The sequence below is a fragment of the Drosophila sulfurigaster genome, chromosome 3, assembly GCF_023558435.1.
Source record: "Drosophila sulfurigaster albostrigata strain 15112-1811.04 chromosome 3, ASM2355843v2, whole genome shotgun sequence".
NCBI classification, from domain to species: Eukaryota; Metazoa; Arthropoda; class Insecta; order Diptera; family Drosophilidae; genus Drosophila; species Drosophila sulfurigaster.
The window spans coordinates 42,295,823-42,323,619 of NC_084883.1; the positions used below are offsets into that span (position 1 = coordinate 42,295,823).

The window sequence follows — 27,797 nt, forward strand, 5'->3', positions numbered from 1 at the left end:
TGGGTCGATTGGGGGATTGAACCATCAATGTCTCGTCACAGAAGTTAGCTGGTCTCCTCTCCTTGTGGGGGGACATAAGAGAAGGTGGCGAAGTGGAGAGGTGCAATCAAGCAGTTGTCTGTTTGTAGTTGCAGTAGCAGTAATCGAATGCCGCAACAAAATGCAGCGACGAGTTATTAAATTTCATTGCAAATACGGTCAGAAACGTTTACAATTTCGGTTGCGCTGCTTTGAATACCCTCGAGTTGAACTCGAGAAGAGTTGATACAGTTTTTAATATTATTATTATTATTTCTTACATTTTAAATAAAATGAAGTATATTCATAAATTTTCATGAATATTTAGCTTAATTATTTAGGCAACATTCAGAGGGAAACTCGGAGTTTAGCAACCTCGCATTATGCTTATTTAGCTTGGCAAACTGCGACACGAAACCAAAAACCAAAACAAAAGCCAACCACAACCGATCTCTGCCCCCCTCTTTTGGCCAACGCTTTCGGTTGGGGCCCTAGTGCCTAATTAGGCCAATTCTCGATGAGGCAATGCCAACAAACAAAATCGACCGGCTAATTTTTTGTTTGTTATTTACTTTTCGTTTTCGCCAATTGCCAATTGCATTCTGTTGTTGTTATTGTTCTTGTTGTAGATCGTTAAATATTTGCTCTTGTTGTTGTTGCTGTTATTGTTGTTGTATATCGTGCACCACCTTCCTAAGCACTTGTAGTATATTTTTGTACATATTATACACATAAATTGCTTCATAAAACACTGAATGGATTCCGCTATGGAAGTCATGCGATTTTCGCTTTTTATTACTTGTGATTTTTCTTTTGAGCTGTATAGAGATGTAATCGAATTAATGGCGAATATAAAAAATATATATTTTATGCTACTTTATTCATATTGCCAAATATTTTGTGAGCAAATACTGAAAAGCATTGGCATAAAAACGCGTATATTATTTTTGCAAAAGAGAACTTTTGCAATTATTAGTTTTTCCGATTATTTTTATACTGACTATCCATAGAGTAAAGGAGTGTTGTAATTTTGTGCCTACATCAAATTTATTTGTGTATTTAGTACTTTATGGTATATTTTAACTGATTATCCATAGCGTAGAATATCGTTTTTACAGGAAATTAATTGGTATTTTTGTACATTATGGTATATTTTGAATGTAGTAGTATGCAAAATATATTTTACTATTTTTTTCCTTTTTATTATTAATTAAAGTAAAAACGGTATTATGAACTTTTTTTGATTTCATTGTTAATGAGTAGCGGGTATGTTCTTACTGTTTTTTTTTTACTTTTACTAATTTTGGTATCTATGTATAATTACTTACCTCCATTTCCATTAAATAATCAACAAAAATGTTTTCAAATAGTCTGTAGATATTTTATTGCATTGACGGTTTCCACATTTGGGATGGGACTTGAGTTATTGGTAGCCTAACTAGCTAAGACTGGCATTTAATAATTTCATAAATACATGGATGATTTCATAAACATATATTGTATAGAATATCATAGCACTAAGTAGGATGAATAGAGGAACTCTATTCTTAAGCGGCATAGTTTGCATGGGTTATCAAAGTCTCTGTATTTGAGCCTCGCTCAGTTAGCAAATTTGAGTATTTCTCCATTCTTTGTTTTTTGTTTTTTTTTGGCATTTACATAAGATATTTGTTAGCATATGATTTCCTTTTGAGCGCACCTGAATGACACGAGAGAGAAGAGAGAACTCTCCAATCTGTTTTACAGGTTCTTAGAGTTATACTTTTTTGAGCACATTGTCCTGGAATGCATTACGAGCTAATGACTAGTCTATTATTCAGATATGATCGAGTATAGTTTCAGGGCCTGACTGGGTTCATCAGTCTTTGTTTTGTTGTTGCGGTCTCTCAACGCTCCATGCCCAGATCGTGCAGCAAATGCTGCTTGATCACCTCGCCCTCCTCCTCGGCCAACAGCTGAGCAGTCACCGTGTTGACCAAATTAAAAGCAAAGGCAAATCCACTAAACGTTGCCCACACGCCCAAGGCCAGCCAACGCAGCAATCGAGGACGCAGGCTGCCATCCAGTTGTCGAAGCAGAAACAGTCCCATGCTGAGTCCTGCCAAGGCGCCCGTCATGTGCGCAATATACGAGACTGAGATCGCGGGTCCAGCGCCCGGTTGATACTCCAACAAGGCCATTTGGCGGCAGTACAACGTATAGCCCAGATCGCAGGAGACTAGAGAGGGTTACTAATTAAATAAAACATAAGGCAGTTGAGTAGGGAAACTTACCGAAAATAATGACAGCAAGCAGCTGGGCGAGTCCGTGTCGCATGTGGCCAAAGTTGAGCAAGACATTGGCCAATTGGGCAGCCAGTAGAGCATAGACACCGCCACTGGCGCCCACCAGATACACTGTGGAGTCGACAACACTGGTGCCCAACGAACCGGCGAGCACACCAGCCAAATAGACGACCGCAGTGCGTCCCGAGCCATGCAGCAATTCTAGTGGCAGGCCATAAAGCAGCTGGGTGAACACATTAAAGCCAAGATGCAGCCAACTGGCATGTAGAAGGGCATAGGAGATAAAACGCCAAAGTTGCAGGCGACGATCCGGTCGATAGATGAGCAACGAGTCCTCCGGCGGTGCAGAGCCAACGTAGACAAAGACAAAGATCTGTGAGGATAAAGAAAATGACAAATCAAATCAAAAAGGGGTTCAACGCGCAGTTGATAAATGTTGGCCAAGCCTTAACAATTTACAAAGCTTTTTTCGACAGTGCTTAAAGTTTTCTCCTGCTCTATCCACATACATACTCTTTTTCTATTTCGTCGCATTGGGGGCGGCAATAAAGCCATCACAATGTAAGCTATTTTTCAGCCCCCCCTCAACGGCGCCGTCAAAAGAAAATCGAAAACAAAACCAAGAAAATCCAAAGGCAAAGCCAAAGCAACCCCTCAAGCTGAGCTGCGAAGCGAACCAAGAAAAAGAGAGAGAGAGAACGGGAACGAGAACGAGAACGAGACTGGCAGCAGACAGTGGCGAGACGATGGCAAATTTCATGCGCCTTACCACATTCCAGAGACCCCAAACTCAATAGCCATTCCCAATCCCAATTGCAATTGCCCCCTCCTGAGTGTTAGTCTCAGTGTGTGTGTGGCTGGCGGCGTCCAGTCTGCGAGTGGCAGACACAAAACTCAGACCCAGACCCAGACCGAGACCGAGACACTGTATACAGAGTCAGAGAGCAGTGCAAAAGTGTTGGATTTTCGCACGCACTCCGAGCCACGTTTGGGGTCGATGTTGGATGGGATGGGATGGGGATGGGGGGACAAACTCGTCTCCTGTTTCGCGCATTCTCTGCTGTTTGATATATCCTTTACCCGGAAGCCAAATGCCATTTGCAAATGCTTTTGCTTTGGCTCTTGCCTCGCCAATTCGTTTTATGGCCAGTCGGCAATTTATTTGCGACCAACAGTTCACGGGGGCTGAAATATGATCAGGTTCTTTTTCTTTTTGTATGTACTCGAGGACACCCACAGAGACCCCAAATCGAACCACCACCACTTTTTGGGCAGCAACAGCAAACAACTTTAGTTTATGTATGCCACATCTCCAGATGCATCTACAAAATGATCCAGCCAAGAAGGGGGAAACAGAGCTCAGTTTCAGCAACAGCTGCTGTGGCTGTGGCTGAGATGTTGCATATTAAATAGCGAAAGCTATAAGCGATGTTATTTCCCAAGTTCCTTTCGAGATGATTGCAATTTAAACTTCGTAGTAAACAAGGGGAAGCATGTTGTAAAAATCAAACCATAAGGAAACTCACATCTTTTATGTAGTTGCTAATCTATCCCATCATTTCAACAATAGAGGGTGAATTTTAACTCACTTTTGGCATATAAAAATTTGATTTTATAGAACAGTTCTGTGGCTACCCTTCAGTTTAATGACGTTTTCAAATTTCACATTATGACTTTGGCCATAGAAATTTGTGAAAATCAATGAAAACAATAGAAAGTGGTATGGAGTATGGAGAGTTCTTTTATGAAGCAGCACAATAAGATTTATACAATCAGAATTGAATTTCAGAAATTGAATTGGTATTGATAAACATTTCGATAGTCTGAGAAAAAACAATCCGGGCTTATTTATTGCATGAGTATTAAAATGTTCGCACTAAAGAATATTTTTTAAAGTTCTTGACAAAAAAATAATACTTAAAAGTCTTTGCCAAAATTTGAAGTGCAGAATCAAACAAGAAACTTAAAGCATAACTGTGCGAAAGTCGTATTATTGTTAAAAGATACTAACTTTATTTACTGAAAACATATCAAAAGGTAATATTATAGGAAAAGTGTAACAGCTCTCATAAGTTTACTTTTCTTTAATATCATTGAATCATCTTTTTAATATCACTTCAATAACAAGTCTGTGTTAAATTAATAATACCTCGAAGTCGTTTCATAATCAAATATCATTTGTTTAAGCTTCTTAGGAAGTCGTTATTCATGAAGAGAATCTAACATCTTTTGTCAATTTACTTTTATTTAATAACTTAGAATAGTGTCATCATTTGAATACCTTTTCTTTGAGACAATTTCCCAGTGTCAACTTAAGAACAATTTTAAATTAGAAAGTTCCATTGCAGTGCAAAAACTTTGCTTAATAAAAAGAATGTTCGAATTATAAAGGAGTATAAAACTTTCCCTTTGGGTGCAACTCAATTTTTCAATTTAAATTATAACAAGTTACAAGTATAATACCATTAATTTAAGGCGCTGGTCGCACTCGATGCTGGCAATTAAAGCGCCCCCAATTTGGGCACGTGCAGTGGCCAATGCAGCAGTGGCAAGTGGCAAGTGTTGTGCAATGTGCTCGATGTCATGGCAACATGGCAACGAGTGGAGTTTTTACTACTTTACTGTTTTGGGTGTTAGTGTGTATGTGTGGCCGCAACTCAATCAACCCCTCTGTGGCACGACGAGGTTAATCGCATTAGAGATTGGGGGAGGTGGAGAAAGGAATGCAATGGGATGGTCAGCTTTTATTTATTTTTGGTCACCTACCTCGAGCAGCGAGACGAACAGAATGAAGCAGGGCGGTGGCCAACAGCGCATGGAACGCGATGTTGTCAACTGCTTCTCCTTGCTCAGTTCTGAGTCTGGCAGTGACTTGGCTGATGCTGTCATTGTTGTTGGCTGCTGCATCAGCTGGTCGAGACAGACGCCCAGCACCAGGCCGCTGTTGCGGGATTGAGATTGTGGCGGCATCTGCAAGACGGTTGCCGCAAGCATTTCCGATTTGTTGCCGTTGCCTTTGGCGTTGCCGCGTCTATTTTTGGGGCGTCTGCCTTGTGACGGTGCCCCACTTAGCGGCTGTCATGATGTTGCCGGCGGCGCTGTGCGAGGAATGTTGTCTGGCCCACAGTTGGCCCCTGCAGAAAGAGAAAGAGAAGCAAACGTAACGTTAAATGAGTCAGTGAGAGACAGCAGACAGCAGAGAAGAGAAGAGAAGAGAAGAGTGAAGTGGAGGATTCTCTGATAGCTTTTTCCTTGCCAAATTAGCTCAAGGTTGTCTGTCCAACAATATCCACGTTCCTGCTGCCACACTGCGACACAACTGCAGCGCAATTATTCTCGACTCTCGAGACTCTATTTGGCAGTTGTCGACGGCGCCAGCCAAGTCAATAACACCCCACTCAATGTCTTCCCTTTCGTGTGTTTATAAAAATGCCTGTTGTAATGTCACTAGACAGCCATAAAACAGTCGCAATTTATTTCTCTCACTCGCTTTCCTCTCTTTCTCTCTTGCTGCTGCCTAGCACATTTTTTGACAAACAAATTTATATCCGCTGCACATCGAAGCACTCAGACACAGCCAGACACAACAACAAGAACAACAACGGTAGCAGAAAACCTGCCCAACCCCAACCAGATCTGCATTTAAGCAAGCTCATCTCTTCAATGTTCGTGGAAAAAAAAGATTACTTACTTACAAGAGAAATAGGAAATAATCTAGCAGACAATTTCAATTGATTGCTTCAATTGCTGATGACAAATGCCTGTTTTTGATCTGTTTTCCTATGCTGTAGCATTATAGTTACTATAGTAACCAGAGATGAGTTCAATAAGAGCTCAACTAAGGGTAAATATTGTCATCCAATTATGAATATGTTAGCTAAATTCTTTGCAAAGTACAATTGGGTTTTCTATTTCTGCTTCAAAGAATGAAAAAGTAATTGTTGACTTAGCACATCAAATAAATAATTTCCTTTTACTCTTAAATTGGATTCATATTTCTCCACAAGGTAGACAATATAATGATGACTTCTTGTAAAATTAGCCAAATTCATTTTATATTAATGGGATATAAATAAACTCTCTTTGTTAACTTTCTTTTGGTATGGGAAAAACACCTTCTACGAGTCTTAATAGCATTGGCTGACAATATGGTCTATTTTCTACTCTATGTTATATTTTCGGTATAGTTTAGTATATTTAATTTTAGTATATTTAACTTTAGTTTAGTATATTTAACTTTAAATTGCTGCATATTTCTTGAAATAAAGTGTACTGAGAATTTTTTGTATAATCATAAATAGTTTTATTTTAAAACAACAATAGAAATGATATTAAGAATTTTTATTGTTTATCAATTAAGTATTTATACTTCATCCATTCATTCTCCGGTCATATTCCCTTGGTTCGCATAGATTCAAATGAAATTTAAAACAAGTTAATACAACAAGTTAACTTTACTGCGACAGATATTGATTCACTTTATCAACTACTCACTCCCTTTTTTTGCTAAAAGGAAACGCTAATTGAATTATCCACGAGTTGTAAAGGTTGTCAATGAAAGCAGTTTGATATATCGTAAATTAAAGTTCATCTGCTCCATAAAATCGTCCAAAAGGAAGTAAATTGTTCTTGTTGATATAGTGACTATTGTTGTTGGTTGTTGTTGTTGTTGGTTGTTGGTGTTGTCGCAGCATGTTGCTGTTTGGTTTTTGGGTACATTGTATGGATTAATCGTAGAGCTGGGCAAAGTACTTTATGTGGCCAGTGCTAGTTTTTAGTGTCCTGTCGAGTATTGGCATGGCCATGGCGTGCCTGGCCTCGTCCTGGCTTTCGCTTCGGTTCAGTTGGCTTGGCGCTGTGTTTCGACATTTGGCAGTTGCCCTTGGTAATGAGTTTTAATGGTGATTACCTTTTGGAGCTGTTTTCTTGCTGCTGCTGCTGCCGCAAAACAAAAGGTATCGACTTCGAAATGGGGACAATGCGCTCAGAGATGGTTTGAGGGAGAACGGTACTATGGATTGGAGGGGGGGCTTCGCCTTTGCCTTGGCCAACTGGCCGTCAGGACACTTTCTTGCCAAACGAGTTTTGCGAGAGAGCGAACGGAAATGCTGTGCGTTTCCATCTCCTTCGATCCTTTCGGATCCTTGGGCGCTAAACCGGTCTCGGACTGTTTCGTTTTAATGAAGCGCATGCCAAAACCGAAACTGAACTGTACAAATATCGACAGGTGTAGCCAGTGTACTATGCATGTCCTTAATGTCCTTAAAGCGCTCAGTGTTGTGCTGTCGATACTCGTATATTTGTTGGTATGCATTTTGGTTTGGGTTTGAGTTTGGGTTGTTGGCCTTCACACGCAAGTTGCTTTAGCTACTGCTGCTGCTTGTGCCCATTGAGGACACGCACATATCCTTGAACCAACTCGGCAGCATTGAGCGGAATTAAACTTTCAAGTGTGCTAGTTATGTATGCATATGTGAGAGTGTATTTGAAAGTACACACATACATATGAACAATAAGTACTATGTGGATTATGCAAGCAATTGAAGCTCCTTAAGTCTAACTACGGGCCAGCTAACCTTTTGCCCCTTTCCCCATTGCCCTCTGCCCTTTTCGTCCTTACTAAGTAGCCCTCTGCCCAACTCGAACTCGAACCCGCACTCGACCACATGCCACTTGGCCCACTTGATTCGGCTCTGTGGAGAGTTTGTATTTGTGTTTGCACAGGCAAAATATTTAATTTGCATAATGTTGGCTATTTGTATTTGCATTATTTGCATTTGTATTTATCAAATATCACGTGTGGCGCCCCTTTTACTATATTCGTAACTATATTTTTTGCTGCTCCCTTCCTTTATTTTGTGCTTTATTAATTCATGCGTTTGCAAATGGTTAAATAAATAAAAAAAATCATTTCATAAAAAGGACATGACCTACGGCATAAAAAGCTTATCAATTTGTTTATTTGTTAGCCATTGAGTGCAACAGAGATTAATATAATTCAATTAACAATTAACATATAATATAAATTATGCATAATGCACAACGAAGCGAAGGGATCAAATAGCTTCATATTTTTTTTAGAAAAGAAAATTTAATAAAATATTTATAGTTAATGAAATACAGCTTTAAGCGTTAATTAAGTCTAATTTAATTTCCTTGTATGATGAATGTTACAATATTTCAACTGGTGTCTATATTACTCAACTAAGCTGTTAATTAAGGCACAATTGAGAGTTTCCTGCTATGATATTTGTCTTCTTTGGCTGCTGAACTATTATCATTTGTTGTAGTGTAATTTATGCTTCTAAAATAATAAATGTTAGGAAATGTTTCTCATGTAATTTGTGAAATTCGAATAACATTTTAAGAGACAGTTAACTACTTGATAGCATTTTAAAATATATCAAACTAACAGTTTTATGCTATGTTAATTATTGTACTGTCGATTAATATTTCTAAAATGATAAAAGAAATAAATGCTGTAATGCTAAGTGGGCTACAACAATATGTCAAATTTAAGTATTTACCTTTTAATAACATTTCTATGTTAATCGTTGTAGTATAGGTTGATGTTACTAAATTGAAAAAGTAATGAAATCATTCAAGCTAACTACGCCATGAATGTGCTAAATTTAAATTTGTATCTGCTAATAACATGTACAGAAAATGTTAATCATTTGATAACATTTACTGAGAATGTTAATCAGTTATTAACATTTCAATGTACAACAAAATAACATTTTAATACTATGTTAATTATTGTACTATAGATTGATGTTACTAAATTGTATAAAGTAATGAAATCTTTGCACTCGTATTAAAATCTTTAAGGGTAACTAGCCCAAATAATGTGCCGAATTTATATTAGCATCTGTTAAGAACATTTACGGAGACTGTCAATCATTTGATAACTTTTCACTGTACAACAATCTAACATTTCAATAATATGTTAATTATTGTGCTGTAGATTTGAAGCTTCTAAAATAGGAAAACTATTGAAATCTTAAAAGCGTATATGGACGTTTTTAATAATTACTTGTTAATACAGTTAACAACATTACAATGTACAACAAATTAACATTGTATTACACTTTTAATTTAAGTTGAGATGTAACGAAATCTTTACAAATAGAGCATCAAATTGTCAAGTAATAAAATCTTGACTTTAACTGGTCTTTTTAGGCGTCAAGCTAAAATATTTATCTGCTCATAAGGTTTACAGAAAATGTTAAACAGTTGATAACATGATAACTGTAAAATAACACTTTTTACTATGTTAATTATTTTACTATTATAAGCACTTGATCTGACACATCCTAATGAAAATCTACAGTGACTAACATAACATTGTCTGTGAAAACAAGGAGTGACATCTGTTGCCCAAAAAAGTTGTAACACATACAGTGTATGCGAAAAGTATTTGTCAGCTTAAAAGTTGTTATTGTGAATGGCGTTTACAAGAGTTGCATAGAAGAAAAAAATAAAAATGCATTTGGTGAGAAAGAGAAACAAATATACACACAAACGAAATTGCAATGCGAGTGACAGAAAAGTCAAGTGAAATGTGCAAAGTAAAATTTTAATTACAGACGCCACGAGCGATCTGCGCGAGTGTAGAAAAGTCGCTGGAAAAGCGATGGAAAAGCTTAGCGGGGGGGCTAAGGCGAAAACAAAAGGAAATGTTTGTGAGAGTGAGAAAGCGAAATGTGCATAATAATTATGACTGGGCTTAAATGTTGATGGGAAACTTGTGAAAAGTGAAAAACAAAAATAGAAAAAAACAAGTTGGCAGCACTCCTCAACGGCCTTGGAAGAGTTTTGTGGGTGGGCTGGAATGGGTTGTGAGATGGGTGTGTTGACTTTGGTGCTGTTGTTGGCAAAGTGAAAGAACTAAGGCGACTCTACTAGACAAGTAATGCATATAGAAAGTTTTGCATGAACAGAGCAACGGGGCAACAAACAGAAACGAACATTAACAACAATGACGAGAAAATTGTTGAAAAACTATAATTGAAAAACATGCGCGACTCTGCACAAAACACGCACAGACAGCAGACAGAAGAAAAAACCAAGGCAGAAAGACAAAGAGAGAGAGAGAGGGGAGGAGGAAGTTAGGAAGTTTGAGAATGTGTAGCCTGAGGTTTCACTTTTAACAAGCGAAGCTCTAAGTACGTAATACTCACATGCGAGTATAAACAATAACATTAACATTAACTTTGCCATTAACATTAAATTTGCACATTTTTTTTGTTGTTGTTGTTGCTGTTGAAATAGTTATGAAAGAAAAGTGCAGGCGACTGAGGAGACGCGCCTCACTTGGCTAAGCAAAGAAAGTGGAGCTAGACAAGAGAGAGAGAGAGAGAGTGGAGGGGAGAGTGGAGGTATCTCAACGCCCAAAGTCTTTGCTCATTTCACAATCAAATTCCGGCAATTGAAATGAATGCGATTAAAAGCCGCACGTCATGCGAGGGAAACAAGTGCGAGAGAAGCTGCTGGAGGAGGAAGACGAGGAAGCAGAGGAGCAGCAAATGGAGCATCAAGATAGAGCTCGCCATAAAGCAAACGGAACCGAAGTTGGGGTCGTCGGATATATGAGAGGAGCAACTGCAACTGCCCACGCGACTGCAGAGAGTTCATTTCCATTTTGGGTTGCATGCCACAGCAGCAGCAACACAGCAGAAGCAGAGAGAGGTACAATTGGGAGGGGGAAACATAAACTGAATCTCTTGTTGCCTGCTTTCAATTTAATTGTAATTTCTTTTGTGTTTATTGCGTTTGCCTGCTGCTTGCTTGCTTACGTTTTAATTTCATTAACTTTGAGTTTACTGTGTGAAACACTTGCCCATTCACAACAACAACAACACCACGTCTTACCCCCTCTCTTCCCCTCAAGTCCATCTCTTCCTGAGGCCACACTGCGCGCTAGCCGTAAAATTTTTGACATAAAACTTAACCTACAAGCGAGAGCTTACTTGTATTTGTGTATCTGTATCTGTATCTGGTTCGGTTTCGGTATCTGTATCTGCTTTGTGTATGTGTGGCAGAGATTTCAACAGAAGCTGAAGCTCTGTCTGACTCTGCTGATGAACTTAAGATACTCATTTAGAACAGCAAACGGAACCACTTACCCCAGTTCAGTTGCGCGTTTACATTTTCACAGATTGAGCAATCAAATGGGATGCTTACACACAGTCGGAGAGCAAAGCACATGCAACTCTAAGATTTCAAATGAAATTACCAAAGAGCAATAAAAAAAACAGCCAAATGGTAAAGTAAATGAAACCTGGACTAGTCTAGCGGTTGAAGATCAATTTAAGCAGATGCAAATGTCAAACGGGTTCTCTTTAAAAATAATTAAATCAATTTGAAGTAAATTCTTTTTTTAAGCCGTTAAATAATTGTTTTATTAAGATTGAGCTCAGAGGCGCTTAATATTTATGATTATTTTCTTAGAGTAGTAAAAACTTAATTTTTTATGTTTTTTTTGAAGATTATATTTGATTACATTTGTACCATTTTCCTACTCAATTCCTTGCATTTTCTAACGTCAAAAAGAACTTTGAAAAATCATAATTGTAATTGTATTTTCTAAGAGAGTTAAGTTAACTTTCAAGATCTTTGTAGGGTCACTAGTTGGTAATAAAATAAAGAATTGGTTCATTCCTCACTCAATTGGGAAATAAAAACCATTTTTGCAGCTGCAAAAAATCTTAACTATTTATGTTTACTTTCTTAAAGATATTTTTAATGAAAATTTGAAAATTTGATGATTATGATTTGATAATTTTTTAAGATTTTATGTTGTAAAAACTTTATTATTTATGTTTATCTACGAAGATTTTATTTGATTCTACTACTAGAACCACGATTTTTTTGCATAAAATAATAATTACAGTATTTATAGTTCCTGGATTATTTATTTTATTTCTGGAATTATTTAAGAAAATATTGTTTATGGGGAAAAACGCTTACTTAACGCTAGTGATAATCTGGTATATTTTGCACTCTGTTATATTTTGAATGTAGTACTATTCAATATACCAAATATCGCATTTGGTATATTTTTAGTATTTTGCAGTATATTTTAAGAATACCGCACTGTTTTGCTTCTACTCAAAATGGGTTCGAGTATCTCACAGTCGAGCACACTTGTTTATATTCGTGTTTAAGTTTCCAAAGAGAATATCAACTATTAAATAATAATAGATCAATTTAAAAACTTTTACAGCATTCAAGTTAGTGTCGAGAGTCAATAGTTGGTGAGAAAAGTAAAGAATAAACTTTAATCTGTATTCAATAAATATTTGCCAGCATTTTGTGCAGCTGTGAAAAATGATTCGCAACAATGCGCAACGCATTCTGCGGTTCACAAATATAGCATAAGCATATTGTTTGCTTTGTGGCAAGTATTAAAACCATTTCAAGTCATTCGGAGGCAGCCACGACAACACAAAAGTGAGGTGCACCACAACTTGGGTTAAGTCCAAAGGTACAGTATTTATGCTGAATATTTCTACGACTTCGCGTCAATGCACAAATCAGTTAACGTCCGGCATTGGCCAGGCCAGTTGTTAGTTGGTAGTTGTTGGTAGTTGGCAGACGTAATAACCTGCCCCAAACAGGGGGCACAAGATAGCCAGAGAGACACAGACACGGACACAGACAACGACGACATCGACACCTGACCACGCGGCGGGTTGTTGCTTGGTTGTTGTTTGTTGGTCGCTTGTTGGTTGCTGCTTTGCTGCTTTGTTGGTTGCTGGTTGTTGGGTGTTGCTTGGTGTTACCTAAACAAGTGCAGCGCGTATCCATGTTTATTTTACGGTTCAACGATTATTACCAGTTATTGTCTAATGGCACCGTAAAAGGGGGACACCACCAACAAGAGAGGGGGGCGGACACCCAAGGGAGTAGAGGGAACACAGAGAGTGCTGTCGTGCAGCCAAAGCAAAATCGCCAAAAGCGACAGACTGTGGGAGAGACAGAGAAAGGAAAGGAAAGGGAGAGGGACAGACCATCGACTAGGTGTTGCTAGATTGTGAGTTTGTTGTTGTTGTTGTTTGTGTTGTTGTTGTTGTTGCAACCACCACTGCGTTACTGAGTGTCTGTTGGTTGTTGGTTGTTGTGGTCTCTGCACTCGCTATCAATATTTCAAACACGTACCAAACTTTTGCCTTTTGCAGACAGGCAACGGACATGGGACATTCTGAATGGATAGAGAAGGTGAAGGAGGAGGAGGAGAAGAGCTGGGGTAGTCAACAAAAACGGAAGTTCACACGGAAATATATACCAAAAAAGAGAAAAATGAAATAAAATAGCAGCAGCAGCAGCAGAAACAAAAACACAGCAAGGAAAGACAAACATTATGTTTATAATAAAATAACAACAAACTATATAGGAAAATGAATCACGCAAAGCAATCGAAGGGAAGTTTAGTTTTTTGTCGTCTGAGTTGAATTAAATAATTCGAAAACTAGCATTCAATCGATGGCGGCAAATATGACGAAATTGTCGACGACAAAAAACAGAAAAAACAAAGAGAGATAAAAGAAAAGAATTTAGGGAATGTCAACTAGCATTTGGCATAAGGCCACCGAGGCGAGAAAACATTTGTGTTATCTGCTCAAGGAGACGTAAGACTATGAGAGGGATTGAGGAAGAGAAGATGAGGAGAAGGAGGAGGAGGAGGAGGAAAGACAGCATTGACATATCAATAAATTTAGCACGCAGCCGATTAATGTGCGTTGGCTGCGATGGAAGCTAAGCAGATTTGACTGGGCAACGTCTAGACGCAAAGCACGACGCTGATGACGTGAACTTGTGGCAAGTGTCTCTGCGTGTGTGTGCGTGTTGGAATAAATAGTTCTAGTTTTGGTTGCTGGCTGGCTGGCAGATGTGGCACTGTCACTGAGAATATCATAATGTGGGCACACACTTGATTTATGCTCTAGCAATGTGTTGGCCCTATCGAAGATGAGTTCTTCACTTTGCTCCCCTTCGCAGAGAGTTATCTAGGCTGTGAATTTCTCTGCACTGATCTAATAGAGCTTAAGAAATTGCGGCACGAACATGAACTCGATAATTAACTTCAAAACGCGACTGCACATGCAAAAGATACAAATGCACAGCACAGCACAGATACAGATTGACAGATACAGATAGTTGGATGCATGTGTGTGCAGCAATTGCCCCGCTGATTGTCGAGCGTGGCAATTTAATGCAAAAGCCATCAATTAACCCGCTTTCCAAGTGGCAACCAGCAACACAGCAACAGTAAGAGCACCATCCACAAGCAGATGCAAAACTATCTCAGATGAGTCGGAAAATGAACCGCATCATTGAACGGTTAAGCTAAGCAGCAACAGCAGCAACAAGATGCAACGATTTGCACGTAGTTCCGTTAGCTAATTGGTCTATAACCATTAACAACAGAGCCAAGACTCGGTTCCCCTCTCTCAAAGGTAATTCTTAGGAATCGCCTGGCGGAAGCAAACAAGGAAAGGAAACTCTCTGTTGACCACTGGTCAAAGTTAAGAGAGAGAGGGAGGGAGAGAGCGACGTGACTTTGTGCGTTTCCCCCCTCGCAATGAATAATTAATTTATGATTTTTCTCATTGTAAATCATAACAATTAATGTTACTTTAAATGCGCAACGACCTCGAAGTCAGTCGAGTTCTCTCGGGGAGAGCTGCTGCAGGAGTTGAACATGAACATGGCCAGCGGCGATGGCGATGCTTAAAACACCAACAACAACAAAATAAGAACAACAACATCAACATCAAAAGGCAATTATGCGCCAAGAGTGGGCGGCAGGGCGTAGCAAAAAACAAAAAAAAACTACAAAACATCAACAGAGAAATAATGTTAATAAGAAAACAACAAGAAAATTGCGTGGATAGAGACACAGACAGGGAAAAAACGAGGGGACTGAGCAATGCAGAAAAGCAGCTAGAACAATTCGCACGATAATGGAAATGAAAATGGCATGAAAAGGCTTTTGTGTTCTCTTCTCTCCACTCTCGAGTCTGTAGTTTTTTTCTGGTTCAACTTTCGGCCTCAGCGACAATCCCAAGAGACAAACGAAGCAACAAAAGAACTTTAACCTGGTCAAATGGGTCAGGAAACAAGAGAAGCGGCTAGTTGACAATGTAACCAGGGCCAGCAAAAATGCAAATTATTAGTGCAAATCTTAAGAGATTTCAGAGAAATGCAAGAGAGGGAATGCAGCTGAGTAATGGATTCTGCAGTTTAAATCATTTGTCAGAAGTTGAAAGCTTAAGGCTTAAATTATTAGGATAATTAACTTAAAGATCTGAAGAGTGAAAAAAGCTTATATCTAATAACAAGTAAGAATGCTACAGTCGAGTGCGTTCAACTGTGAGATACCCATTGAGAATAATCGCAAAACAGTGCTGTATTATTTTTAATATATACCAAATTAATAAACCGAAAAGTACTAAAACTATATACCATGTGCTACATTTGGTACATTGATACATTCAATATAAACCATTGAGTGGAAAATATACCGGATTGTCAGACAAAGCCCAAGGCTTCCCTATGAGTATAAAAATATATTAAACTTATTATAAGAACTTATTATTAACTTATTAAAAGAATCTTATCTAAGGAAACTAAAAGGAAATTATTTAAAGAACTTGTTAAATGATAGGAAACTCAAACAAAATATTGTTCAAAATTGTTAAAGCAAAAGAAACTAAAAGAAAATTATAAATCCAAATCTGACCGGGAAAAATATGAGAACTAATATACAGAATAGTACCTTAAAATAATAATTGTTGTCATTCTAAAATCCAAAGTTAAAAGATTATAACAAATTGAATGGGCAAGTTTTCAATTTTTATCAAATTCATCTAAAACTTATTACTCTTCGCTTCTCTAATAATTACTTTAATTATTTCCGTAAGATTTTCAGTTTATATTTATTTATTGAGTTACCCTCTAAACATTATTACTAAAACCATTATTGTGAGATCTTCAAATTATTTTATTACTTTATCAGTTACTCTCTAAACATTATTAATTTAATCATTTCACTAATAATATTTAAACCAACCTTTTTTAATTTTATAAGTCACTCCCTAAACACAATTTCTACCATCAAATAGAAACTGTAATTATAAATTAAGAAATTAATCAAGTCTTTCAAAAAGTCTTGGATATTTGAAAGAGAAAGCGTTTCAGCAACATATAAACCCTTCATAGAATAAAGATCTTAATGTTAAGCTTTCATGATGATATCATATGGAAGGCAATACTATCTAAGCTAATTGCTAATGTACGTTTGTTTGTAGCATAAAGAGCTAAGTGAGTAAATTTAGCCTGATGATCAATTGGGCAAAAGAGGTGGGCTTGAGCGACTTTCATTTGCTGGGAAAACCGCGGCTGTGAATACAAATCGCCCATTAATGGGTTCAATACCTGCAAAATGTGCAAATGTGTCCAACTGTCTGTCCGTCCGTCCGTCCGTCCGTCTGTCTGTCTGTCTGTCGGACATTCGCTTGGCAATCGCGCACATTGAACTGATATTGGAGTCGGCAGTCGGCAGAGTCCGATTATCACATTTCGAGCTCAGCGTTCATAAGCACATTAGCACCGCTGGCGCTGAACACCAAAGTCGACCCAAGCATCTACATATAATATAATATAGTATCTATATGCAGCGCCAGGCTATTGCTTTAGCTATTGCTATTGCTATTGCTAGCCATGGTCAGAGTGTGCGATCTACATTCATTTGAAGCTTGAACCATTCACCGCGAACGAACAACTATTTTTAGTCGACTTGGGCTTTGACTGAATCCGCCTCTTGCCACGGCGCCTTACCTTGCCACATTTGCCACCCCACCCCTCTCCTTCTCTCTACTGAATATAGATAGCGTGGTAATTATTCGCGCTCAGCTGACTGCGCGAGTCTGCAAAGCGTAACTTGTAACTTGTAGATACATTCACGTATCTGTATCTCGAGGCACGCATCTACATATATGGAAAGCCAGGCCCAATGTGCTGCTGCTGCTGCTGCTCGCTTCTGCGATGATGCCCCACTGTGGCCAAGAGTTAATCACCGTTGCCGTTTAGCCAACTCGAGCAGTTGTTGCTATCGCTTTTATTGTTGTTGTTGCTGTTGCTGTTGTTGTTTTGGTGTTGCCGCTCGCATAGTTTACATTTTATAAGTTAATTGAGTTAACTGTGAAACGCTGCCGACGTCGCCGCCGCTGACTTTGCTTTACTTTATTGTGTTTTGTTCGTACTCATTCTCTTTGCTGCGCTCATTTGCTAATGCAAATTTGATGAATATCAGCGCCAGCGATTGCAAAATGTATCTATAAGATGCAATTGTATCTATATGTGTACATGAAATTACACGCAAACAGACCAAAACCAAAAGTCGGTTGGGATTATGTTTAACACACAAAATGTATTTAAAATGTTCTCTTCTCTCCCGCCTCGGTTTTGTCATTGGGCATGTTTTAATTATAAATATTTTACAGTTATTTGTATTGTTTATATTATTGCTGCTGCTTGCTGCTGTTGCCAACTAAATTGCCTGTAAAGCTGCATAATTCGTTTTGCGGTTGAACACATTTAAAAACATCGAAAAACACACCAAACAAAACACACACACAAAAAAAATACAAAACAAGAGAAGAGAAAAACCAAACACCAAACAGCAGACAACAACAAAAAGAATTAGACATAAAAACCCAGCAACAGCAACAAAACTAAGTACAAATTTGTGTGTCGTTTTAATTGCCAGAATATTTCATTTCATTTCGCATATTTGCACATGCATGCATCCAATTTTGATGCACATCTTTTCACATCACACATTTATTTATTTTTCGTTTTTTTTTTTTGGGTCTGTACTTTGGTTTTAATGGTCGCACACAGTGCAGCCAAAAGTGGCGGATAATAGCTCGAAAAATTGTCGAGTTCACTCTTCAACATTGCCAACAATTTAACATTCATAAATATTTTAAGAGTTTACAACTAAATTTAGTAAACACAAAAACCCGAATATAGTTTAATTTGAAGTTTCGGCTCGTGACATTTATTGCGATTAGGATTTTGAACTCATAAATAAATCTATATGGTTTTGCTATTAATATGATATTTTTATGATTGAGTTTCTCTATTATAATTTAAATGTTTATGTAAATGATTCGCTACAAATTTCCATCTAAACTTGTTAAATTTATCGCAAAGATTAGTTGAATTTATGCAACTTTATTTTATGGCCTTTTGTTATTGATTTCTTATTAGTTCCAAATACAAATTGTTTAGAAAAATAAATAATTCATTTGTGTTGCTTATTTAATTATCAACTTCGGCACGTCAAAGAGAAATCTGCATACTCTAGTTATCATCGCAATGGAATTTAATGCAATTTATTAAAGATAATCAACAGCGAGTGAGTTTTGCTGTAAAAGTGGATGTGCTAATATATTTTATCATATAAAATCAATCTTCAATTGTGCTTCAGACTGCAAATAGTTGTCACATGATGTTTCGATGGAAATTAGATAATAGTAAAATAAATAGAAACAGCTCACGAGACAGCCAAAGAGTTGTTGCTGAATTTGAATTACGAACTGCTGACAAGTAATAAACAAATTTGCAGTGCCATATCACAGAATTGTGCTACGTCAGTGAAGGTAGCGCCACGCCCCCGTCACCCCTCACTGAAAAGGTGTCAAAGGGGCTAAATACAGCAAAAAGCAAGTAAGAAAGCTACAGTCGACTGTGATCGACTGTGAGATACCCAAGTCAATAAGAGTAAAACATAACAAAGGCATGATAATCGAAAATAAATTATTAAAATTATTATTCCCATAAAAATACTGAAATATACCGAAAGCTATATATGGTATATCAATATATAATCAATATATAATGTAGTTGTATATAATCAATATATACTATATTTATATATACAACTATGTACATTTAAAATATATCATACAGTACCAGATACTACTTCAATTAATATATAACATATTTACAAAATATACCAGATTATAATTGGTATATCGATATACAAATACATTCAAAATATACCATAGAATGCAATATGATATACTACTACATGCAAAATATACCAGATTGTATTTGGTATATTAATATACTACTGCATTAAATATATGCCATTCAGTACAAAATACACCATATTGTAATTGGTATATTGGTATACTTCTGCAATGGCAATATACAACAGCGTGCAAAGTACCAGATTGCATTTGGTATACTACTACATACCAAATATACTATAGAGTACAATCGAGATATACTACTACATACAAAATATACCATTGAGTACAAAATATAACACAATTTTTTTTGGTATATCGATATAGTACTATTTTCCAAATATACCACCACATTGTAATTGGTATATCGATATACTACTATATTAGAAATATACTATTAAGACTTCAGCTGTTTACTCCATTTAGATTTTCAACCGATCGCAACCAAATTTTCACTACGAGTATGTCTTCTCATATTTAAGTTATAATACCTTTCTACCCCATGGATAGTGGGTATACAAATTTGTCAACGAATGTCTGACGTCAAAAACGAAGTCGCGCAATTTGAGTTTGGACTTCGATATGGATATGGATTTTTGATTGTTGGACTGTGCACAGTATTATTTTGTAGTTGTTGCCCCATGGGTGCGTTCCAATCGAATCGCAATGCTCCAAGCAGCAAGCTCGAAGCTTGAAGCTCAATGCGGGGTTTTGCCCACGCGTCGCTGCCGTCGCCCGCCGTGGGAAAAACTCGTTTTTTTGGGTCGATAATAAGTCGGATGCGGATTTCAGTTGGCCGGTGTCTCGACGTTTGCCGGCGCTGCGACGGCGCATTGCGTGGGCCTGACTCACTCGTTCCAGTTCTACATTATCTATATATAAATTGTCTGTGTATATGTGTTTGCATAGATATATAGATATACAGATAGCGAACAAGATATAGGCAAATGACCCTGACTTGGGTTCCGTTTCACTTTTCAAAAAAGTTTTCAACAGCTTTGCTAATTTGCCGTTTTGTTTGTATTTCTCTCGCTGTGTGTGCGTGTGTGTGTTTGTGTGTTGGCCTCAGTTATTTCAGCTATGCAGTTTAGTGTCGATTCACACGTAGATACGCAACACAAAAGTATCTGAGTATCTGTATCTGCGCCTAGCCAGCTGCATCTCTATTGCATTGCAATGTTTGTCTGTCTGTTTGTTTGTTTCGCTTGTTAGCCACTTGGTTTGTTTATCTCGACTCGTCTCGTCTTGAGTTTCGACTCATTTGGCTGCTCTTTTGTTTTTAGTCGCGCGCACGAAATTTTCACTGCTCGCTATCGATGAATGAACGCAAGCGGGCAAGTGCAACGCCAAGAGGGGGGAGCTGCGATAAGCGATGAGTGTGCGGAGTTCCCTTGGTGTTAGCTGCTGTTGATTCTTGTGATTCATAGTATTCACAACATTCACATTCACACTCGCACTCGCAGTCGCATTTCGCATTTGCAAATTGCGCTGGTTAGGCATTCTTTTGGCTCTGCTGCAGTCGACGTCGCAGTCGACAGTTGGTGTCGTAATTTGCCACTCGCTTTGTGTTTTTGTGTGTGAAATATTCACGTGCACAGACAACGGCGTCTTTTGCCATTGCAGCCCTATACTATACATGTATATACTCTATATCTTTAGCTGTATCTGTTGGATACATTTGGCCGACTGCAAGCAGAAAACACTTTTCCTGCTTGGCATTTTTACCCACATTTATTTTCGTTGCATTTCCGCCGTCTGTCTGCCATTACACGCTCCCCTCCCTCCCCTCCTTAGCTCCTTTTCCGTACTCACCTGCGATAAGCAGATAAAATGCTAGCTGTTTTTTGGGGTTCTTTTGCTTCTGGGTTCTGCTTTCGCTGTTGGGTTCATAGCTTTACTTTTGGCATAAACATTTCCTAAACTTTTATCTAATTCAACAAACTGCAACAGCAGCAGCAGCAGCAACAACGACAGCAACAACTTGAACCATTTCGAAAGATTCCCAAGACATTTCCACATTTTCCATTGTTGTTGCTGCTGCTGCCTTGAGTTGAGCTCTGCTTCTTCGACGCTCTTTTGTTTCTTTTTCCTCGCATTTTCAACGTGTTTCAACTTGTTAGGCATTCAACTTTTCACATCGTTTTCCCTGCCTCATCTTTTTTGCGGCTCTTTTCGCGCTACCTTTTTTATTATTATTTTGTTGGTCTCTGATTTGGTTTTGTGCAACGCGCTTTTGTTGTTGCTGCCACTGCTTCTGTTGTTTGTCGCTGGGGCAACTTATGCAAGAGTCGCTGGAAAATTTATTAAATTTTCTTCGAGCATAAAGTGCGCTAATTTATTAGTTTTTCATACGTCTAGACTATCTGCAACTCTTGCTCAACGCTATTGTCTTTCTAAACGCTTGCAACACACACACAACGATTCGACACGAATAAAGTTCAAAGTTGAGGCAGAGGAAGAGGCGAAGGAGGGAATTGGGAAAGGGACAGCGGAACAAAGTGGTTGAAGAATGTTTACTGATAACAAGAGGAAAAAAAGTATCTTGAAGTTGAAATATGTATCTTAAAGTGTTCAACTATGGAAATTAGCTAGATAAACAAAACAGAGAGAAAAGGGTTCCACTTTAATTATTTAAATAGATTTATTTACTTAATTGTGTAACAGAAGCAGCAGCAAAAAACACAGAAAAAATGAGTAGCTAACCCATTAAAAATCCAGGTCTTTGTGTTGCAGATGGGCATATTTCAGTTTTCAGTTCTAGTTTGTTGTTAAACGGCTCTTCGTTTCACACCTCTCAGTGTAAGAAAAAAAATACAGACAAGTACGAAAGCTACTGTTGAGTGTGCTCGACTCTGAGATACCCGCTACCCATTTTTAATGAATGCTAAACATTGCGTAATTAATTTTAAAATATACCGCAAAAATACTGAAAATATACCGTATGTTATGTTTGCTATGTACCATAGAGTGCAAAATATACTAGATTGTCAGCCAAAGCCACTAAGACTCTTAGTAGTTATGTAGGCATTTTTTCCCATACAAAAGTTATTCTCATATAACTTCCACAATTTCAATTCGATCACAACAAAATTTTCAGGAATCATAAATACTGAAATTATTATCATCTGACTCTAGCTTCAAAGAGCTCCTGAAGGCACAAAGTTATAATACCCTTTTACACTATGGGTAACGGATATAAATACAGAAAACAAATCAGAAACAAAAACAAAAAGTTGGCAGTGTAAAAAAAAGCAAACTTGACATAATTACAAAAAAATTTTTACAAAAATGTGTGTAGAGATATATAAAAATAAAATGCAGTGCGTACAATTTTTAAAAAGTAGCAAACGCTATAATTTTTAATGCGTTTTTTTCATGTTGTGTTTTTCTTTGTTTTTGTTTCGGATTCGCATTCGACAACAAAAGCAGCTGAGGCCCCCAGAGATCGCTACACACCTCTCTCTCCCCCCTCTCTCTCCCTCGTTTCTTGTCTGCCTCATACATCATACAATGTTGTAGCCAGGCCGTGGAAATTCAAGGCAGCGTCGATCACATCGTCGTGTGGCGTCTCTCTCTCTCTGAGACTCTGATGTCATGGGTGCTTATAAGCATGATATATGGATTTGTATAGTTGTTGCTTTTAGCGGTTTTCAGCAGCAACAGCAGCAGCTGCCGTCGCACGCAAAATTTGCATGCAGTTTTAGCAGACATCAAAAATAAAAACAATATCATACAAAATCGTTAAATATCAAAATCACAAAATAAAAAGACAGGCAACGACCACGCCCACACGTGCGCCAAGGTAGTAAACCTTGTCAATGAATGAATCGAGCAATTAATAATCAAAAAACAAAAAAACATTCGTACTTACAACAATCAGCAACACAACATTGAAACTCGCCTTTAATGAAACGCGTTAAACGGCAGCAACAGCGGCGAGTAAATAAAATACTTTAGTGAATGAATAAATAAATCAATAAACCAAAATGTAAACAAATTAAACAGTAAAACAAAAGCACAACAACATCAACATCGACAGCAACCTCAACAAAAAAAAAAAAGCAATATGAATATATACAAATATATATTTGATTTAATTTCTAAATTATGACTGAGCAATCAACAATGTGGAAATCATGTACAGCTACAGCTTTATGAATATTGGTTTGTTCAAATATTATTAATATGCCTTTTGGCAATATTTGCCACTCTAAAAGAAGTGAAGCATATTAAAGAAAATAAATATAATTTAACGAATAAATTAATTTAAAGCTTTAAAACTAGTAGGAAACATAAATAATTTTAATTACATTCCGAAAAATTCACAATGCGAAATGCTGAAGATTCAAGTTTTGACAAGCAACCATTAATGTTTGAGATTAAATGCTATTTGCATATGTGATATGTATCATATGTTATTTAAAGAATGACAAATTAATAGAAATATATTTAATTATATCTTTTATGCTGCTTACTCCAAATAACAGTATTTTCTATATTATTTAAAAATAATATGTATTATATATAAATATCGATTAATGATCAACCGGAACTGATAAAAAAAGAGCTAAAGTATAAAAGTGTTAAATTATAACTAATATTTTTTTATAATTAAAAACTTTTTTTTTTTTGTCACAATAACATATTCAAAGTAAACAATATTTCCTATTCCAAGTACATAGTTTAGAGTATTGCTCAAGTATTTTCATTCCAAATAATTAGATTATAGAATTATAGAATAGAAGTACTTAATTCTATAATTGAAGTATTTGGTTTGAAACTACATATTTCAGTAATTCTACAAATTAAGCATTTGAAATTGCAAATTTTCCTTAGCATTTTAAATTTAATATTACAAAATCAAATATGCAGTTTTACTTAAATTAAGGAGAATTTAAACAATTCTTTAAATTTCGTTTTTAATATTATATTTTAGCCATGGAAAACTTTAAAAGCAAATCTAGCTTTAATGTTGTCAGTATTATTTAATTCTGAAAAGTATTAAGATAAATTCAGAATTTAGAACTGTTGAAAACTTTCTCTTCAGTTGTTCACTTTTATTCATCAGTAGTTCAACAATTGTTTAAATTGAGTATTTAGAACTTTAACTATTAAAAACTTTCTATGCAAATATCTATTTAGTACATTTTTTCTATAATGAATTATACAAATAATAATTCAATTGCTTGTGAATGATTATTTTAAGTTTGCTTGGCTGAGGAATCTTGCCTAGTTTTGTGATGTTATCTGTGAGAGCGCTTGCAACGTTTTTGGACACCGCTGCGTGCGGCAGCCCACACACATCATTCAAGAAATTCAAGAAATTGGTATTCAAAGCCCCATTCAGAGGCAGCCTCCGTTGACGTCGACAGCGACGGCGACGTCGACTGCGACGTCGTCAATCCTTCCTACACACAACGAAATATTTATGCGGTTAACAGCTTTTTGAATTCAAATTTAGGCTGCCAACAACGAGTTGAATGTATGAAAACAAAAGAAAAGAGCAAACTACACGCAGCAGCAGCAGTCAAAGCAGAAGCTGAATCTGAAGCTGAAGCCCAAGCTGGGCAAGTAGCACTTGGTGTTGTAGACACAAGATACAAAACTGTTTATCTGCATGAAAACTAAGTCGAAATTAGAGCAGCCCACATTGGACAATCAAAATCGAATCAACTGACATGACGAGATTGTATCGAATGTGCCCCACACAATTTGCAGCTGAAGTAGGAGAAGACTAGAGAAGGGGAAGGGAAGTGGAAAGAGGGCAGCAAATGTTGCTGAATGCGCATTTCATTCATTCATGCAGTGAAACAGAAACAAAAACAAAACAAAAGCAGCTGGCCAAAGTAAAAAACAAACATATCAAAAACACACGTCGCCGTTTACATTGCGTATACGCAATGTGTGGCTGGCAAGCAGAGCGACGGATGTGAGACAGGATACAGGCTGAGAAATAAAAGTTACAGCCCAGAGAGAGGGGGAGAATGAAACGAATGAATGCCTTGTTGACATTTTTTGGGGGCGGCAGCTGTTTTGTTTGTTGCCACATCTCACAGATACAAAAGCTGCTGATAGATGCGAATGTGTGCGAGTGTGTTTGTGAGTGTGTTTACTCACCCAATGATGATGACAAGTTACTGGCCACTGCTTACAGCTTACAGCGCAGAGTTGAAGCGCAGTTTAGCAGTCGCAAATAATGCAGTTTTATGGCCACGTTTCAACTGCGCAATGTATCTTGCAGATACAAATGCCATGCATTGCCTTGGCTCTGCACTCTAAGCACTCTTGTGTGTCCTTTGAGTTAGTGTTTTTTCTTTGCTTTTTTGTTCGATTTCGACCGAGCAACACGCGTTTTAGTTAGTCCGTTGTTAGCCGTTGGCGTTGCAAAGTGCCGTTCACTACTGAGCTCGTTTTTTATGCGCTCCGATACTTTTATAGATTCGCAATGTGCCGCTGCCGCGAGGCATACACACAAGTTATGGCCAAAAAGGGGAAGTTCGCTAGCGAAGAAGGGTAGCGCCAGGCTATAGTTTGCCCTCGACTGTCGACTGTGGACTGTCGTTTGTCGTGTTTGCCAGTGTTTTACTGCGGCACCCTTTTGCCTGCTTTTGCTTTTGCTTTTGCTTTTTTTCCTTTTTCTTTTGTTAGCCGGCCGGCAACAACCACCCAAAATTCACATGCCCCCTTTTTTGGTGGCAGGCAGTCCACCTGCTGACTGACGAACTTGTTCGATGTGGTTCGAAGCACGTTGCCAAGTTTTTTTTTATTTCGAGACATAACAAAACGGTAAATGCAGCAGCAAAAACCAAAGAAAGAAAAAACCAAAGAGCGAACGGCTTAAAGAGCACAGTCGAAAGAGAAGCGGCAGCCAGGCAATCATGCAGTCATTCAATCAGTTAGTCAGTCGGCCAGCCAGGAGCAGACTGCCAACAAGAAGCCGGTTTCGATGGCAGGTGGACAGCTGAGCTGAGCTCTGAAGCTCTGAAGCAGCAGCAGCCTGACAATTAACGAGTCTCATTACTCAGAGGCGTGCAGCTGACGCCTGTGTAAGTTGCCTCATTTCAGATCTGTTTCTCGCTCTCTCTCTCTCTCTCTCTCTGTCACTTTGTTGGTGGCATGCAGCATGCATTCATTTTGGGGTCAAGCGCGTTTGCCACTCATTTGACGATTAATAACAATAATCATACGAAACGATGAAGAAAATCTATGCAGCACTTTCCCAGGCTAGTTAGCAGCAAATTATGAGTACACTGAAAAAAATGTACAATTTCTAAACTCAAGAAAATTGATCTTGAAATTTGTGTTCTTAAAATAACATCACTTTAAGAACAAATTCTTAAAACTGTGAACATTAGTCTGAAAAATGTCAAAATTCTCTAAATAAAGACCAAAATACAAAGTTTAGATTACAATATTTAGTAATCTCAAAGTTTTCGTTCATAGCCGTTCGTTCATAGTTAGTCGAACTGTCGTGAACCATTCTTCATTGCAGTCTAAGTCCTGATTCAATTATAAGTATTTTAAGTATTTTATTTTAAGTAGAAACATTAATGAAGAACTGAATGCGAAATGAAAATAATAGAATAGTAAAATTCGAAATAAATAGTGAAAAAATATAATCTAATATTTTGATGATCTTATAGTTTTAAGACCAAAAATCTTATTATATGATTATATAATAATAATTAAGATTATATAATAATAATTATTATAATAAGATTTTTTTGTATTTTTGATATAAGACCCAAGTTTTAATGAAAAAGAGGAGCAAATTTTATAGTTTTTAAAACTAAAAATCTTATTATATTTTTTTTGGTCTTAAAACTATAAAGTTTTCTCCTATTTCTAATAAAAACTTGAGTCTTATATCAACTTTTCTTGTAATCAAGATATGTTTTCTGACTTTAAGATTTTCATATTCCTTACCACTTTTTAGACAAAAATTCTTAGCACTAAGATCAATATCTTGATTTTAGAAATAGTTTTTTTCAGTGTAGCGCCACCATGAAAACGCGCACAGATTGAATTTAAGCTGTAATTATGCGGTTCGTTTTGCATTTAAAGCCAGCATCGAGCGAGGAGAGAAGCTAATAAAGAGCATGACTGCAGCATTTTCCCCCTCTTGCATCTCTCTGCCACTTAATTCTGCACTCGAAAACATTTTAAATCAAATCTATTCGCGAAAACAGAGTGGCAACTGCTCTGTGGCTGCCTGTGGTCTTTGGGCGCCCCTCAGGGCCCTCATCATCTGTCAGCAGCAGCAGCAGCAACAGCAGCGGGAACGTCATCTTTGATGATGTTAATGTTGATTTTGATGCCAGGGTACGTCTATTGTTATTGTTGTTGCTGTTGCTGTTGCTGCTGCTATTTGTTATTTGCCTGATGGATTTGTTGTTTTCGGTTTCAACTTCGGCTTCAGCTTGCGGCAGTCAGCAGCAGTGGCAGGCAA

General features: G+C 37.4%; 1 protein-coding gene and 1 long non-coding RNA gene across 2 annotated transcripts; both read right to left on the reverse strand.

The window, feature by feature from the left end:
• Nucleotides 1-1,383: 1,383 nt before the first annotated feature.
• LOC133844790 (protein rhomboid) lies at nt 1,384-25,885 on the reverse strand. The gene is made up of 4 exons (XM_062279047.1): nt 25,466-25,885; nt 5,070-5,437; nt 2,292-2,676; nt 1,384-2,236 (listed from the first exon to the last, which is right to left on the reverse strand). The coding sequence occupies exons 2-4, from the start codon at nt 5,295-5,297 to the stop codon at nt 1,905-1,907; spliced, it is 945 nt and encodes a 314-aa protein (XP_062135031.1). The 5' UTR covers nt 5,298-5,437; nt 25,466-25,885; the 3' UTR covers nt 1,384-1,904.
• LOC133845857 (uncharacterized) lies at nt 22,674-23,351 on the reverse strand. Its single transcript, XR_009894825.1, has 2 exons — nt 23,220-23,351; nt 22,674-23,159 (listed from the first exon to the last, which is right to left on the reverse strand). It is a non-coding gene; the product is annotated as an uncharacterized LOC133845857 (long non-coding RNA).
• Nucleotides 25,886-27,797: the final 1,912 nt, after the last annotated feature.